Source organism: Engystomops pustulosus, chromosome 7 (genome assembly GCF_040894005.1).
Source record: "Engystomops pustulosus chromosome 7, aEngPut4.maternal, whole genome shotgun sequence".
NCBI classification, from domain to species: Eukaryota; Metazoa; Chordata; class Amphibia; order Anura; family Leptodactylidae; genus Engystomops; species Engystomops pustulosus.
The window spans coordinates 23,216,280-23,234,686 of NC_092417.1; the positions used below are offsets into that span (position 1 = coordinate 23,216,280).

Genomic DNA, 18,407 nt, shown 5'->3' on the forward strand with positions numbered 1-18,407 from the left:
GAGGATCAAAGAGGTTACTGGAGCGTGAAGTAGCCGAGCCGTGTAGTCTCAGCTCCGGCTCCTTGTCGCCCCAGTAGTCTCTTTAGAAAATTTGCATATTATGACAATAAAAGTCAGAAAAAGATACAGGGGACGTGAGGATAAGCACTTAAAAGGGCTATCCTCACGTACAATAGAGGCACCCACCACCCGATCTACCTTAATAGGTAGATCCGTGGTAGTAGGTTTCCTTTAAAAGGGTTGGTCACTATCACAGAACTTTACTAGGGTAAGAATCAGAACTTAATAGGATCACCAGTACATGGTAAAGTTGGGACAACTTGATCCACATGTAGTAGAACTCAATGATAGGAAGTAGGACTCTCTATGACAGGAAGTAGGGCTTTCTACCACATTTTGTGTCCTGTTGCCTTCCATTGGACAGAGGGGGTGTGCAATTACTGTATGCACACCCCCTCTGGGATAAACACTTCCATATAAGAGGTTGGAGGGGTATGGGGGTATCCTTGGTCAACCATTGATATGGGAATGCGGAAACAGGGGCGAGCCTGAACTTTCTGCTGTCTGAGGTAAGCTATAGAACAGCATCCCCTCTACCCCATCCAGTAGTTCTGTTTTGTAATGGGTGACTGCTCCCCTAATGCTACAGCCATCTTGCTGCACAATGTGCCACCTAAGGCAAAAGGCTCAACTCGCCTCCATATCTTGTGAAGTCTTTTATATAATGTGATGACAGATAAACCCATTTTAACTAAGGTAAAGTAGGTCAGATCTATATAAACGACACAGATATTACAATGTTCCCTGTAACCTCAAGATAAATAGATTTGTTGTACATTATTTGTGTGGTTTTTACACTATTCTGGCCACTTTAAACCTGATTTTCTACAGTTGATGTCCAATGTAGAAATTTTTTACGGCACTTTATTCCAGAATAAAGTCAAAGAAGCTTTTTCATTTCTAGATTTTTCTTATATGCTGAGCGCAGAACTCTCTGGAGGTTTCTATACTTCTTCTATCTTCCTATCAATCTAAAAGACACAAAGTCAGAAATATTCCATTAAGATGAACACCACTTCACCTTATTAACATATTTCTACATTCATGTTTTTCACCCAAAACCGAATCTGTTCTGGCTTATTGTAGTAGTGAAGTAGTGATGGGTCAGTGATGTTTATATAGAGGTCATTATACAGGGAGGAGGAGATAAGCTGTGACATCATCTATTGTCAGTAGTGATGTAGTGATGGGTCAGTGATATCTATATAGAGGTCATTGTACAGGGAGGGGAAGGAGATAAGCTGTGACATCATCTATTGTCAGTAGTGATGTAATGATGGGTCAGTGTTATCTATATAGAGGTCATTGTACAGGGAGGGGGAGGAGATAAGCTGTGACATCATCGACTATCAGTAGTGATGTAGTGATGGGTCAGTGATATCTATATAAAGGTCATTGTGCAGGGAGGGGGAGGAGACATGCTGTGACATCATCTACTGTCAGTAGTGATGTAATGATGGGTCAGAGTTATCTATATAGAGCTTATTGTACAGAAAGGGGGAGGAGACACACTGTGACATCATCTACTATCAGTAGTGATGTAGTGGTGGGCCAGTGATATCAATATAGAGGTCATTGTACAGGGAGGGAGGAGGAGATAAGCTGTGGCATCATCTATTGTCAGTAGTGAAGTAATGATGGGTCAGTGTTATCTATATAGAGGTCATTGTACAGAGAGGGGGAGGGGATAAGCTGTGACATCATCTATTGTCAGAAGTGATGTAATGAAGGGACAGTGTTATCTACACTCACCAGCCACTTTATTAGGTACACCTGTCCAACTGCTGTTTAACACTTAATTTGTAATCAGCCAATCACATGGCGGCAACTCAGTGCATTTAGGCATGTAGACATGGTCAAGACAATCTCCTGCAGTTCAAACCGAGCATCAGTATGGGGAAGAAAGGTGATTTGAGGCCTTTGAACGTGGCATGGTTGTTGGTGCCAGAAGGGCTGGTCTGAGTATTTCAGAAACTGCTGTTCTACTGGGATTTTCACGCAGAACCATCTCTAGGGTTTACAGAGAATGGTCCGAAAAAGAAAAAACATCCAGTGAGCGGCAGTTCTGTGGGCGGAAATGCCTTGTTGATGCCAGAGGTCAGAGGAGAATGGGCAGACTGGTTTGAGCTGATAGAAAGGCAACAGTGACTCAAATCGCCACCCGTTACAACCAAGGTAGGCAGAAGAGCATCTCTGAACGCACAGTACGTCGAACTTTGAGGCAGATGGGCTACAGCAGCAGAAGACCACACCGGGTGCCACTCCTTTCAGCTAAGAACAGGAAACTGAGCCTACAATTTGCACAAGCTCATCGAAATTGGACAGTAGAAGATTGGAAAAACGTTGCCTGGTCTGATGAGTCTCGATTTCTGATGCGACATTCGGATGGTAGGGTCAGAATTTGGCGTCAACAACATGAAAGCATGGATCCATCCTGCCTTGTATCAACGGTTCAGGCTGGTGGTGGTGGTGTCATTTTTGGGGAATATTTTCTTGGCACTCTTTGGGCCCCTTGGTACCAATTGAGCATCGTTGCAACGCCACAGCCTACCTGAGTATTGTTGCTGACCATGTCCATCCCTTTATGAGCACAATGTACCCTGTAACATCTGATGGCTACTTTCAGCAGGATAATGCGCCATGTCATAAAGCTGGAATCATCTCAGACTGGTTTCTTGAACATGACAATGAGTTCACTGGACTCAAATGGCCTCCACAGTCACCAGATCTCAATCCAATAGAGCATCTTTGGGATGTGGTGGAACGGGAGATTCGCATCATGGATGTGCAGCCGACAAATCTGCGGCAACTGTGTGATGCCATCATGTCAATATGGACCAAAATCTCTGAGGAATGCTTCCAGCACCTTGTTGAATCTATGCCACGAAGAATTGAGGCAGTTCTGAAGGCAAAAGGGGGTCCAACCCGTTACTAGCATGATGTACCTAATAAAGTGGCCGGTGAGTGTATATTGAGGTCATTGTACAGGGAGGGGGAGGAGATAAGCTGTGACATCATCTATTGTCAGTATTGAAGTAATGATGGGTCAGTGATATCTATATAGAGGTCATTGTACAGGGAGGGGAGGAGATAAGCTGTGACATCATCTATTGTCAGTAGTGATGTAGTGATGGGTCAGTGATATCTATATAGAGGTCATTATACAGGGAGGAGGAGATAAGCTGTGACATCATCTATTGTCAGTAGTGATGTAATGATGGGTCAGTGTTATCTATATAGAGGTCATTATACAGGGAGGAGGAGATAAGCTGTGACATCATCTATTGTCAGTAGTGATGTAATGATGGGTCAGTGTTATCTATATAGAGGTCATTATACAGGGAGGAGGAGATAAGCTGTGACATCATCTATTGTCAGTAGTGATGTAATGATGGGTCAGTGTTATCTATATAGAGGTCATTGTACAGGGAGGGGGAGGAGATAAGCTGTGACATCATCTATTGTCAGTAGTGATGTAATGATGGGTCAGTGTTATTGGTATAGAGGTCATTGTACAGGGAGGGGGAGGGGACAAGCTGTGCCATCATCTATTGTCAGTAGTGATGTAATGAAGCCCTTTAATATTACATGATTACCTGGAGGCTTTTGCGCTGGTTTAGTTTTAGGCACTGATAAAGCATCTTTGTCCTTCTCGGTTGAGGATCCATTACCTACAGATTGGTTAAAGCCTATGTGAAATATAAAAAAATATATATACATGTTGTTATATCAAAAACAAACAACAATTTGTCAACTTTCTAGAACTTGGACCATGGCATTATATGATCTACTTTACATTGAGGAACATGGGCTGTGGAGACCCACTCAGGGGCAATGCTTTCTAATAGCAGTTTATGAAAAATAGATTTAGTGGGGGGGGGGGGGGGAATTGCCTAAATTGTCCCCTTCAAGATCCACTAAGGAAGAACATGCTGGAACCAGGAATTAGTACTCATCCTCTACTAATGAGAATCAGGTTACACCTTGAGATGTCTTGCAACCAAACCCAATGTAACAACAAAAACTGCAGCCCGAGTACATCTGAGATCAAGTTATCACTTTTCTGCCCTTAATAGTGGAAGAGGAGAGAATCGACCATCATGGAGTCAACACTGATTTCGGAGTTTTCTGGGATTTAGATATTGGGGGTCATTTACTAAGGGCCCGATTCGCGTTTTCCCTGTATTGTCCCAGGATTTTGGCGCACGCGATCGGATTGTGGCGCATCGGCGCTGGCATGCACGTGACGGAAATCGGGGGGCGTGGCCGAATGGAAAGCCCAACGGCTTCGGAAAAACCGCCGCATTTAACAAAAAAATAAGGTTGCGGGACTCGCGCTTACCTTCACCAGGAATAGGCCGGTGAACTTCAGTGCATTCCAGCGGGCCTCGGGGAACTTCAGCGCAGCAGCGCCACCTGGTGGACGTCGGAGGAACTACCTTAGTGAATCCCGGCCGGACCCGAATCCACCGCAGAGAACGCGCCGCTGGATCGCGAATGGACCGGGTAAGTAAATCTGCCCCATTGTCCTAGATTTAGGTGTCATCTATATAGAGGTCATGGTACAGGGAGTGGTAGTATATATATGATCTACTGACCTCATATATTATCGGTATATATGTAGAAATGAACCCCCCTTATATAATATGATTACCTGGAGGCTTCCGTGCTGGTTGGGTTTTTGGAATTGAAGTGGAATCTTTGTTCTTCTCTTTTGAGGGGGTATTACTTACAGTTTGGTAACAGCCTATGTGAAATATGAAAAAAAAATTAAAACCTGTGTTATTTGAAGGCCCGGTCCTTTATGTCAACTTTCTAGAAGTAAGGTTCACAGCAAGCCATGTTCTACTGGAGGGTGTTGTGCTACATTAGGAACATGGGTTGTGGGATTCCATTGAAGATCCATCTCAAGAAGAACTTTTTGAAACCTGAACCTCAACAAACTAAGGACCAGGTTACACCTGCAACCCAACCCAATGCAACAACTAGAACTCCAACCCGAGTACATCTGAGATCCAAGTTGTCAGTTATCTCTATTTTGCTTTTAGTAGTGGAATTGGATAGAGTCGTCCATCCTGGAGTCACCACTGATAAGACACCTGAGATCCATGTGGAGCTCATCCAAGGTCCTGTTCTGGACACCTTGACCAGTGATCAGGGGTGGCAGCATGACTATATAACACTGATATTACCGGCCCGTTTTTCTGTGAATCTCATCTTTTGGCGTGGTTCCTTGTAGGGCTTTCTATATGACGGGCAAAATTCTAAAAAAAAAAACCCAAAATGTTAATTTAAAAATATATATAATTTTAGCATTTTCATCAAGAAAAGACATCTTATAAAATATCCAAAATTCAGACCATGTCTATTGTTGTCTACGGAAGTCACATGGCTTATTTAATTCTTCAAATTCCACATTACACACTACTCACATAAAGTCAGGGATATTTGGTATGAGAGTAACATTTAAGGAAGAACCCCAAATGCCCTCTGCCCTTTACATGTGAAGTTAATGTGACCTTCTCTAAACTTGTGAATTCACATGTCTCACTGTTCACTGTTTCATTACTTTTTCTAATAAACAGCTTAACATAAAAATCACAACATGTGTTTGATCCATGAATCGCCAAATAGATTTCCTGGTTCATTTAAAATTGGCATTTAGACAGTCCTCCTCATCATGCTGTTTGCATTTTGACATCACAAGACCAAATGGCATCAAATATCTGACAATACGTCGCCATCGTAATGCTTCTGGATGTTCTCAGATGGAAGTGACCATGGAGCTTAGAGAATCAAGAGTGTCATCAGCAGACTGCAGAAGAAAGACTAGAAGAGTCACATAAAGACAGAGAAGTAGATGTCACTTGTCCACAAGCCCCTTTAATAAGAGATTTAGATATTATCCTAAATAAAGTGGTCATCTATATACAGTTGATTGTACAGGGAGGGGGAGGAGATAAGCTGTGACATCATCTATTGTCAGTAGTGATGTAATGATGGGTCAGTGTTATCTATATAGAGGTCATTGTACAGGGAGGGGGAGGAGATAAGCTATGACATCATCTATTGTCAGTAGTGATGTAATGATGGGTCAGTGTTATCTATGTAGAGGTCATTGTACAGGGAGGGGGAGGAGATAAGCTGTGACATCATCTATTGTCAGTAGTGATGTAATGATGGGTCAGTGTTATCTATATAGAGGTCATTGTACAGGGAGGGGGAAGAGATAAGCTGTGACATCATCTATTGTCAGTAGTGATGTAATGATGGGTCAGTGTTATCTATATAGAGGTCATTGTACAGGGATGGGGAGGAGATAAGCTGTGACATCATCTATTGTCAGTAGTGATGTAATGATGGGACAGTGTTATCTATATAGAGGTCATTGTACAGGGAGGGGGAGGAGATAAGCTGTGACATCATCTATTGTCTGTAGTGATGTAATGATGGGTCAGTGTTATCTATATAGAGGTCATTGTACAGGGAGGGAGGAGGAGATAAGCTGTGATATCATCTATTGTCAGTAGTGATGTAATGATGGGTCAGTGTTATCTATATAGAGGTCATTGTACAGGGAGGAGGAGATAAGCTGTGACATCATCTATGGTCAGTAGTAATGTAATGATGGGTCAGTGTTATCTATATAGAGGTCATTGTACAGGGAGGGGGAGGAGATAAGCTGTGACATCATCTATTATCAGTAGTGATGTAATGATGCCCATTAATATTACATGATTACCTGGTGGGTTTTGCGCTGATTTAGTTTTGGGCACTGGAGTGGAATCTTTGTCCTTCTCTGTTGAGGATGCATTACCTACGGATTGGTTACAGCCTATGTGAAGTATAAATAATAAAACATGTGAGTTATTTCTAGAACCTGCTACACTTTGTCAATATCTATAACTAGGACAATGACATTACAGGGTCTACCGTCATCAAGTGTCTTGTCTTATACATTGAGGAACACGGGTTGTCGAGTCCCATGTGAAAACATCTCAAGAAGAACATGTTGGAACCAGGACCTTGCACTGAGCGTGTGCAACTGTGCACCAAGTTACACCTTGTGTCTTGCAACCCAACCAAATTGAACAACAAGAACTGCAACCCAAGTAAATATGAGATCCAAGTCATCACTTATCACTTTCCCACCTTTAATAGTGGAAGGGGAGAGAGTCAACCATGGAGACAACACTCAGAAGACACCAGGGATCATCATGAGGGAAAAGGCTCCGCCACGGTCCTGTACTGTACATCTTGACCATGGATTTTGGGGGAAGGGGGGCAGTAAGACCATATATTAGTGATATTACCAGGCCTCTTTTCTGTGGCTTTGATCTTTCTTCCGGGTACATTATAGGGATTTCTATATGGACAGTCATTTTCTGGAAAAAAATTAAAGTTAATAAAATAAATATTTTGTCATTTTAAGAAAGTGAAGCCATAGTATAAAATATCCAAGGTCTGTGAAGACATAAGCATCATGGCGTCTGCTGTCAGAGGATGTCACATGAGTGTAGGATTTTTGAAAGTAAAACGAACACCTTCGATTTCCACCAGAAATATCTGAGAATCTGAAATTAAGTATCTTCTCCCTCCTGGTTTATGAGTCCAGTGGTCATTGTACAGGGAGGGGGAGGAGATAAGCTGTGACATCATCTATTGTCAGTAGTGATGTAATGATGGGTCAGTGTTATCTATATAGAGGTCATTGTACAGGGAGGGGGAGGGGATAAGCTGTGACATCATCTATTGTCAGTAGTGATGTAATGATAGGTCAGTGTTATCTATATAGAAGACATTGTACAGGAAGAGGGAGGAGATAAGCTGTGACATCATCTATTGTCAGTAGTGATGTAATGATGGGTCAGTGTTATCTATATAGAGGTCATTGTACAGGAAGAGGGAGGAGATAAGCTGTGACATCATCTATTGTCAGTAGTGATGTAATGATGGGTCAGTGTTATCTATACAGAGGTCATTGTACAGGATGGGGGGGGGGATAAGCTGTGACATCATCTAGTGTCAGTAGTGATGTTATGATGGGTCAGTGTTATCTATATAGAGGACATTCTACAGGGAGGGGGAGGAGATAAGCTGTGACATCATCTATTGTCAGTAGTGATGTAATGATGGGTCAGTGGTATCTATATAAATGTCATTGTACAGGGAGGGGGAGGAGATAAGCTGTGACATCATCTATTGTCAGTAGTGATGTAATGATGGGTCAGTGTTATCTATTTAAAAGACATTGTGCAGGGAGGGGGAGGAGATAAGCTGTGACATCATCTATTGTCAGTAGTGTTGTAATGATGGGTCTTTGTTATCTATATAGAGGTCATTGTACAGGGAGGGGAGGAGATAAGCTGTGACATCATCTATTGTCAGTAGTGATGTAATGATGGGTCAGTGTTATCTATATAGAGGTCATTGTACAGGGAGGGGGAGGATATAAGCTGTGACATCATCTATGGTCAGTAGTGATGTAATGATGGGTCAGTGTTATCTATATAGAGGCTATTTTACAGAGAGGGGAAGGAGATAAGCTGTGACATCATTTATTGTCAGTAGTGATGTAATGATGAGTCAGTGTTATCTATATAGAGGACATTGTACAGGGAGGGGGGAGATAAGCTGTGACATCATTTATTGTCAGTAGTGATGTAATGATGGGTCAGTGTTATCTATATAGAGGACATTGTACAGGGAGGGGGGGAGATAAGCTGTGACATCATTTATTGTCAGTAGTGATGTAATGATGAGTCAGTGTTATCTATATAGAGGACATTGTACAGGGAGGGGAGGAGATAAGCTGTGACATCATCTATTGTCAGTAGTGATGTATTGATGGGTCAGTGTTATCTATATAGAGGTCATTGTACAGGGAGGGGGGGAGATAAGCTGTGACATCATCTATTGTCAGTAGTGATGTAATGATGGGTCAGTGTTATCTATATAGAGGTCATTGTACAGGGAGGGGGGAGGAGATAAGCTGTGACATCATCTATTGTCAGTAGTGATGTAATGATGGGTCAGTGTTATCTATATAGAGGTCATTGTACAGGGAGGGGGAGGTGATAATCTGTGACATCATCTATTGTCAGTAGTGATGTAATGAAGCCCTTTAATATTACATGATTAGTATATATTTATATAACTATATGAAAGGTCCATAAAAAAGTAATGTGTAAAGTTGTTCCATATTTAATCAAATTAAAAAATGAGGGGGCACTGTCTCCTTCAGGAGAAAACAAGGTTTAATCACCAGAGGCGACAGGGCTTTTTTACTATGAGAACTGTCAATCTGTGGAATAGCCTGCCTCAGGCGCTGGTCACAGCAGGGACAGCAGAGAGCTTCAAGAAGAGTCTAGATGCCTTTTTACACCTAAATAACATTGATGGTTATGTTATATAGAATTGATTCACCTAAAACCCTTCCTCATCCAATCCCTTCCCTTCCTTGGTAGAACTTGATGGAGAGGTGTCTTTTTTCAACCGTATAAACTATGATACTTTATGATTACCTGGTGGGTTTTGCACTGGTTTAGTTTTGGGCACTGATAAGGAATCCTTGTCCTTCTCTGTTGAGGATGCATTACCTACGGAGTGGTTATAGCCTATGTGAAATACAAGAATAATGGTATTACATGATCTCCTCTTATAGAGGGTGTAACACATTACATTAAAGAGTAACAGTAAAGGTTTTTTATTTTTTACAAATCAATAGCTCTTGGGATGTAAAACAACTTTGCCTATTATCTTTATTATATATATATATATATATATATATATATATATATATATATATATATACAGTAGTTTCTTTGCTATAACCCTCAGATTACCTCAGTGCTGCTATGGCTACCTCCTCTCCATGTGTTAGTCTTATGAATCCGTAGTTTGTTTACACTTTGTTTCTGGACAGTTTCCTGGGAGGAGGGGAGGAGCTACTGCTCCCTGCTCACAGGGGAAGAGGTCAAGTAACAGTGGATGCAGCAGAGCTGGATGTGTATTCAGATGTCTGTCTCCTGCACAGAATAGTGAAGTACAAGATCTCCCTTGTTCCCTGTCAGTCCCTCCATCCCAGTATGTGATTCTACAGAACTTTGTCTGTCTCTGCTCTTCTCGCTGCTCACTCTCCCCACCTTGTCATCTGTACTTTGTGCTCTGTGTAGATAAGCTATCAACCCTTACTGCTCACACAGCACAGGCTATAGACCGCATGTACTGGATTTCTACCACTTATTACTGTTCCCTGCTCCTCCATGTGATGGAAGCTGCCAGGCTGTCACTATGTACATCCTGTATGTGCTCTGTACATTTCCCCTGCTCCTCCATGTCTCCATGTGACGGAATCTGCCAGTCTGTCACTATATACATCCTGTATGTGCACTATGCAGTGTTCACTGGATTTACTTTTGGGAAACTAAATGGATTTGCTGCTAACTTACTGGGAGCGAGAACACAAGGTATCATGGGATGTGTGGGCAAGCTAACTGGCCTCAGACTGAGGGCATAGACAGACAGAAAGACATTAGTCTCCGCCCACTTCACTTCTGGTAAGAAAGAGTTTTGTCAATCACTTTCAGAACAGAAAATGCCATTACTTGGGAAAGAAAAGTACAGGTAGCACAAAGTAGACATCAAAGTGGGAATCACAAACCATAATTTGGTAAAATCACTATAGCTTTACAGTTACATTTTAAGGAACTTAGGTTGTGGAGTCCCACCTAAAATCTATGATTATACAATAGTTATTTTACCAGTCCTCTTTTCTGTGGTTTTGAACTTTCGGTGGGGCTCATTATAGGGCTTTCTATATGTATTTTCTGGAATAAATAAAGGTAAATGTAATGTATACAGGCGGTCCCCTACTTAAGAACACTCGACTTACATACGACCCCAAGTTACAAACGGACCTCTGGATATTGGTAATTTACTGTGCTTTAGTCCTAGGCTACAATAAACAGCTATAACAGGTATCACAGGTGTCTGTAATGAAGCTTTATTGTTAATCCTGATTATTATGGCAACCCAACATTTTTAAAATCCAATTGTCACAGAGACCAAAAAAGTTCTGTCTGGGATTATAATGATAAAATATACAGTTCCGACTTACATACAAACTCAACTTAAGAACAAACCTACAGACCCTATCTTGTATGTAACCCGGGGACTCCCTCTGTATATATATATATCAAAGTAATAATTTTTTTCATCCACTTAAAACACCATGAAGATCTTACTTGTTCGGTCCTGTGGATCAGAAGGTTGCCCATATTTATTCTATAAGCTTATTTATTTACGTATGGGAATTTCACATGTCGCATTTCTCACATATGGGGGCACATTTACCAACCTGTCCTGTCCCTAAAGTGCATTGTCCGACCGGAATGCACATCTGCCCAGATTCAAGAAGATGTGAAACCGGTTTCCTGCTGGTGTCGCTTCCCCGCTCAGGTCCGCCGGAGTTCACCATCTTCTTCCTGGTGCATGTAAGTGCAGTGTCATGCAACACAATTTAAATGTTAAATTCCGCGCTCAGTCCGAATCAGTCGGATCGTACGACGGCTCACCACCCATTTTCTGTCGCATGAAAGCCGGCGCCAATGCGCCAGAATCCGATCACGTGCGATCCGGGAAAACGTCAGGAAACCCAATGGAAAGGTGGCTACAGGACCCTTAGTAAATAAGCCCCATAGTCTGGAATATTTAGCTTCTGAGTAAGATTTCAGGGTGAACCCAAAATGTCCTCTAGCCTTTACGTGTGACCTTAATGTGACCTTCTCTAAACTTGTAAATGCACATGTTCAAGTGTTCAAGGATTCATTAGTTTTTACACAAATCGCTGTTCGCTAACCAGGAGCTAAACAGCAAAACTCACAACAGGTCCATAAATCAACCTCAATCAATTCAATTTCCTGTTTCATTTTGAATTGGTATTTAGACAGTCCTCCTCATCATGCCTTTCATATTTTGACTTTAGTTGGACTTTGCATGGATTGGACAGGTATTTAACAGGGGTCTGTGCTGGGATTGTGTCACACACGATCGGTTTTTGGCGCAGCTCCACTGGTTTTCATGTGGTACAAATCAGGGGGCGGTGCCATTGGACGATCCGACTAATTCGGACTGAGCACGGGATTTTACTTTCAAATTGTGTCGCAAGACAATGCACTTACATGCACCAGGAAGAAAATGGTGAACTACGGAGGACCTGAGCGGGGAAGCGACACATGCAGGATATCAGGCACCCGATCTTGGTGAATCGCAGCACAGGGCATTATCGCCGGACAATGCACTTTTGGTGAACTCTGTGGACCTGGTAAGTTAATGTGCCCCAAAAACAACATCTAACAATTGATTAACTATTGCAAGGTTTCAAAGATGTTCTCAGATGGAAGTGACCACTAAGAGGGTCACATGGAGTCATCAGCAGGTTGTACCAATAAAAAGAATGGATGAGTCACAGAAAGACATCCTCTGGGATTTAGATATAATCCTAAATTTAGAGGTCATCGAAATAGAGGTCATTGTACAAGGAGAGGTAATATATCATTGTAGATGGAGAAATGAAGCCCTCATAATATTACATGATTACCTGGTGGCTTTTGTGTTGGTTGGAATTTGTGCCCGGAAGTGGAATCTTTGTTCTTCTCTGTTGAGGACGCATTACTTACAATTTGGTTACAACCTTTGTGAAACATAAACAATGGAACCATGGGAGTTATTCCTAGAACCTGTTACACAACATTTATAACTAGGACAATGGAATTACATGATCTACTGTCATAAAGGGTGTAACGCTTTACCTTTAGGAACATGGGTTGTGGATTCCTACTTAAAAACATCTAAAATACCTAAAAATGTATGTGTTATTTCAAGGACCACCTACCCAATGTCAACTGTATTGATCTGGGTTCACAGGATTGGATGTTCTACTGTCATGGAGGGTGTTATGCTACATCGGAACATGGATTGTGTAGTCCCACCTAAGATCCATCTCAAGAAGAACTTTTTGGGACCAGGACCTCTCACTGAACATCTACATCTTAGGACCAGCAGTGGTGTGGGTGGGCGGCACAGTGTGGAACAGGGGTTCACTGTGCTGCTACTTCCCTGTTTGGATGTTTGTACATCTTAGGACCAGGTTACACCTTGAAATGTCTTGCAATCCAACCCAATGCAACAACAAGAACTGGAGCCCGAGTACATCTGAAATTCAAGTTATCAGTTGTCCCATTCCACTTTTAGTAGTGGGTCGGGATAGAGTTGTCCATCAAGAAGTATCATCCAAAGTCCTGCAACGTACCCCTTGACCAGTGAGCGGGGGTGGCAGTGTGACTATACAATAGTGATATTACCGGTCCTCTTTTCTACAGCTTTGATCTTTCGGTAGGGTTCATTGTAGGGCTTTCTATACGAGTCATTTTCTGGAAATAAATAAATTTCAATTTAAAAAATTATACTGTATATTTATAACTTTAAGCAAGAAAAGACACATAAAAAATATGAAAGTTCTCCTGTCATTGCCACATTGTATTCCGGAACATTCTATAAAATTGCAAAGAAAATTCTGACATCAAGATAATGTAAATAGTAGGGAGTAGAGATGATTGCACCCAAATGTTTAGTTCCAGTTCAGACTTTGGGGACCTTTCACCCAACTTGGGCATAATGTCAGATTGGGCAACCGATCCGGCAAATTTATGCCCCTAGCAAGTATCCATGTCTAAATCATAGCAATGGCTTGGAGCAGTACTGTATTCCAAGATAGACAGTTTTGGGTAGGCTGGGGACTAAGCCAACGAGAGGGCCCATGCCCACCAAAACCAACCACCAAATTTTATACTGAGAAGGACCTTCACCCATGAAATCCTCGTACATCTGTTCCTGCTCTCAATGCACATGTGTATGAGAGGCATTTCAGGACCTGTGACGGTCTTACAAAGGTCCTGAAACTGCAGATCGAAAACAGGCACAAGGGTTACATTCTCCATCCCCCCAAGAAGCTTGATTCTAGTCATGTATGGAGGAAGTGAATTCCAGATTTGTAGGGGCTATGGCTAAGGGCCCATGGCAGTTCTAATCCGCCACTGGCTAGCAGCTTTAATTTGGGACAATAAACTGCTGGATTGGCTCAGCAGCCAATCCCTCAAAATGTCCAGGACACGCGGAACACCCCGAACCATGGACACAAAACATTCAGGACTACTTATCTTTAATAGGGTGCTCCAAATTCAGCTCACATCAATAAGGCACAATTCACACCATTGATGTCTTGAAAATGTTTTTTACTTAAACTTACAGATCTTACATCCATTTGATGCACCTGGCACAATTAAGGTGCAATATACATAGAAAGTCCATAAAACGATAGAAACACAAGTCCCGTGTATATCATCACATTACAACAGAGTTAGTTTAACAGATCTAGACCCACTACCAGGAGGAAGAGGTACCTCAGGCCGCTGCCTGATACCTGAGGGCAAGTCAGGAGACTTAAGCCCCAGAACTAAGGTCCCCATCTGAACTCGGCATCATCTCTATCAGCCCAGCCTGCAGTTACTACCAGGCTGTGTGTACCCTTCCTGTGGACGAGCTCTCCATGACTCCTCCAGCTTGAGAGTCTGCTGTTACCCGTTTGGCCGTTGCCTGCTGTTCCAAAAGAACTGTAAGTTGATTTGCACAACATTTTCTCTTTCTGATCCCTGGATACCGCTGTTATCACCACGGGCTTCCCCATCCATTACCCAGGGACCTATCTCACAGACTCTCAGGGGTTGCCCCAGGGAGAACCAGTACATCAGCCTCTCCCTGTAAGCACCATGACAACAGCAGCCACTCCGGTATTCTGGGTCCCGGCTGCCTCCAGGCCCAAGAAAAGGCTAGACCCCGATGCGGGATGTTGCGCGGTAAGACAACAAGTGCTCACTGCAATGTGACCGTTTGCAACCATGATACGGCTGCAAACTGCATCATGGGCCCCATGGGATGTGTGCATGGGGCTTTATTTAATATTTACATCTTTTTTTTTTTGCAGTGTAGCCTGACATAAGAATATCTATAAATACATACAATTTGTATCACATCATGTTACATTTATCTAACTATATACACAATATACAAAATACAGAAAGAATTTATAGGGCATCTACCACCAAGATAAAAGACTGTATGCAAATGAGCCTGAGGGGCTCCATTATCACCTATGGAGCCTGGAGCCCCTCAGGCCTATTTGCATAGAGTCCTTTATCCCGGTGATAGATTCCCTTTAACCCTTCGGGGTTCGATGCATTCATTGTCACAATTCAATAAATGTGTTGTCACTGGAGATCTTTGCTAGTGTTGTAAGTTGCAGCAGGACTGTGAAATATAGATTTAAGGATATTTAAAAGGGGTTTGCCCATGAAAGAAAATTCAACTCCCTAGAAAAAAAGATCTTTTATAGCTCTTATAACTCTCTAAGCAGACACTTCATGATCCCTCTAGTACTGTGAGATGCTGTGTGCTGACAATGTGCTTAGATTATCAGGGTACAAGGTTTATATACCCTTTCATTTACCTTCTGAACATTCACTAGTATCTGACACATAGAAAAAGAGAGGTGCGACAGATCAGAGATGAGAGATAATGGGGCACATTTACTTACCTCGTCCCTGCGCTATCCCCGAGGTGCGAAGTCCGCCAGAATGCATGTCCGCCCGATTTCCTGCATGTGTCGCTTCCCCGATCAGGTCCGCCGGAGTTCACCATCTTCCTCCCGGTGCATGTTAGTGCATTGGATGCGACACAAATCGATTTGTTTAATCCCGCGCTTTGTCCGAATCCGTCGGATTGTCTATTGGCCCCCCCGATTTGTGTCCCGTGAAACCCGGCGCAATTGCGACACAATCCAATCGTGTGCAGCGCAATCCCCGGCGGGATCCCCGACGGAAATGCGGCCGCGGGACCTTAGTAAATAAGCCCCAATGAGCTCCATTAGCTGCATATAACACACAATGACATTATCAGCTCTGCTATAACAGCCATAACATACACTGTCAGATCTGCTGTGCCTGTTCCCTAGATAAAGACCTTATCTGCCTGTAGCTTGTAGATTTACTCTCCTCACGCTGTTGCTTGCTGACAAGGGTGAGGGCTGCTGCAGAGAACAGCTCAGTGCAACGTCAGACAGGAGAACAATGGGGCAGATTTATCAAGTGTCTGAAAGTCAGAATATTTCTAGTTGCCCATGGCAACCAATCACAGCTCAGCTTTCATTTTACCAGTGCTCATGGCTGTGATTGGTTGCCATGGGCAACTAGAAATATTCTGACTTTCAGACACTTGATAAATCTGCCACAATGGGGGTCATTTACTAAGGGCCCGAATCGCGTTTTCCCGACGTGTTACCCGAATATTTCCGATTTGCGCCGATTGTACCTGAATTGCCCCGGGATTGTGTCGCACGCGATCGGATTGTGGCGCATCGGCGCCGGCATGCGCGCGACGGAAATCGGGGGGCGTGGCCGAACGAAAACCCGACGTATTCGGAAAAACCGCCACATTTAAAAACCGAAAAAGTGTCGCTTGGGGACCGCTTACCTTCACCTGGTCCGAGGTGGTGCATTCCGGCGCGTGGAGATGATTTTCAGCGCAGCAGCGCCACCTGGTGGACGGCGGAGGAACTGCCTTCATGAATCCCGTCCGGACCCGAATCCAGAGCAGAGAACGCGCCGCTGGATCGCGAATGGGCCGGGTAAGTAAATTTGCCCCAATATGTCTTCCCAACCTTAAAGTTAGAAGATTAATGTGCGGATCCCAGGGCAACCGAATGGTGTACACCAGGTAAAGACTGATAAAGACAAATTAGAATTATATCTGTGAAATGCTGTATTTTTGTTAATAACAGTGAATTAGAGAATGTGTTATTTTGTTATCTTGAGTAAATTTAAGAATCCTGTCTTCATGGGAATACCCATTTAAGGATTGTAGCTGGACTTGAAGCACTATTTGGGTGTCCTCACACTGCTGTGTTTTGTGATCTTTATATTCAAACAGAGGGGAGAGGCTGTGCTGTGTTCAGTGAAAAGATCTCACATACCAGTCCAGCTACAATCCTGGAAAATAAATATATTGTTCACATATTGTTCACAGTTCTGCTGCTACAGTCCATACAAAGGTCTGATTATACAAATATCCAGTTTTTATGGTCAGAATTGCTTTAAAGATGGTCTCTTTACAAAATTGTAATCTAAAAAAAACCCAAAACCAACAATCATGACCTATCAGCTTGTGGTCCTTATCATTTTGCGGCATCATTTCTTTCTTTTTCTCACCGAATCTTCTCTTTTGGTAGGGCTCTGAAAACAAAGCGGATAATGCATAATGAATGCACAAAGATAGAGGAATGCTGACCCATAACTTTATATTTGTCTGAAGTGCCAATATCAATGTACGTCCTATTGTGCCACATGTGGACAAACCTCATGGCTACTTTCAACCTATCAACAGCTTTCGAGTTGGACTGGCCCACCGGAGGATCGGAGGATCCTCTGGAGGGCCCAGGCCAAAACCCAATAATGAAGCCTAGAAGACAACCTACTTTAGCGGCTACTAGGATGTGTGTACCAAGAATAATTCTATTTGGTGGGCCTAAGGCACTACCACATTTAATAGCATCATATCACACATAGGTTGTGGCATCTACTTCACACATGAAAAGTCAAGGCGTTTGTCACAATTACACTGAGAGGCACAGAAATTCAGAAATTTTATAGCCCATCATCCTCATCCAATACATAAAGAATAGCAGAAAATACTGGGTACTTTTGTAGTGTCCCAGTAGTGGCCTCCTCCAAGCTACTGGAGAGTATATCTGTAGGAGTGTCTAGAACTTTCTGAAGGAGGAGTCTCCAAGGTCCATTCTCTAAACCTGGGGGAGGGCCCAGTTCTGACTGGAATCGGGCAGACCAGTCCTTGCAGGTGCTGAGGACACAGATCCTTCTCCAGCCTAGGCCCCAATTCACAGTTCTTTGCTCTACAAATCTGCCTGAAACAAAACTGAATCGTTACGTCTTTGGAGCTCCATGGTGATCTTTCCTAAACTGCAAGGGTGTAGCTACAGGGCTAGCTGCTACGGGGCCTGCTTCATCAGGGGGCCTGCTCATTCAAGCTGACGCACTGAAGAATGAAGGATGCTGGACATTGCACAGCATAATGGGGCACATTTACTTACCCGGTCCATTCGCGTTCCAGCGGCGGCTTCTCCGACGAGCGTTCGGGTCTTCCGGCAATTCACGAAGGTCCTGCGCCCGATGTCCTCCAGGTGTCGCTGCTGCGCCGAGGTCCGCTGAGTTGCGTCT

At 43.1% G+C, this 18,407-nt stretch overlaps 1 protein-coding gene across 1 annotated transcript in view; it reads right to left on the reverse strand.

Moving 5' to 3' along the window:
- Window positions 1-371: 371 nt before the first annotated feature.
- Window positions 372-18,407, reverse strand: part of LOC140070085 (uncharacterized) — a 39,566-nt gene continuing 21,530 nt past the window's right edge. Inside the window, exons 15-25 of the mRNA XM_072116417.1 lie at window positions 17,328-17,405; window positions 13,425-13,493; window positions 12,662-12,754; window positions 10,824-10,889; window positions 9,585-9,677; window positions 7,374-7,445; window positions 6,803-6,895; window positions 5,253-5,324; window positions 4,715-4,807; window positions 3,657-3,749; window positions 372-1,031 (exon numbers count right to left, since the gene is read on the reverse strand). Of these exons, the coding sequence (XP_071972518.1) occupies window positions 1,027-1,031; window positions 3,657-3,749; window positions 4,715-4,807; window positions 5,253-5,324; window positions 6,803-6,895; window positions 7,374-7,445; window positions 9,585-9,677; window positions 10,824-10,889; window positions 12,662-12,754; window positions 13,425-13,493; window positions 17,328-17,405 (827 nt within the window). The 3' untranslated portion in view covers window positions 372-1,026. The remainder of the gene's footprint in view (window positions 1,032-3,656; window positions 3,750-4,714; window positions 4,808-5,252; window positions 5,325-6,802; window positions 6,896-7,373; window positions 7,446-9,584; window positions 9,678-10,823; window positions 10,890-12,661; window positions 12,755-13,424; window positions 13,494-17,327; window positions 17,406-18,407) is intronic.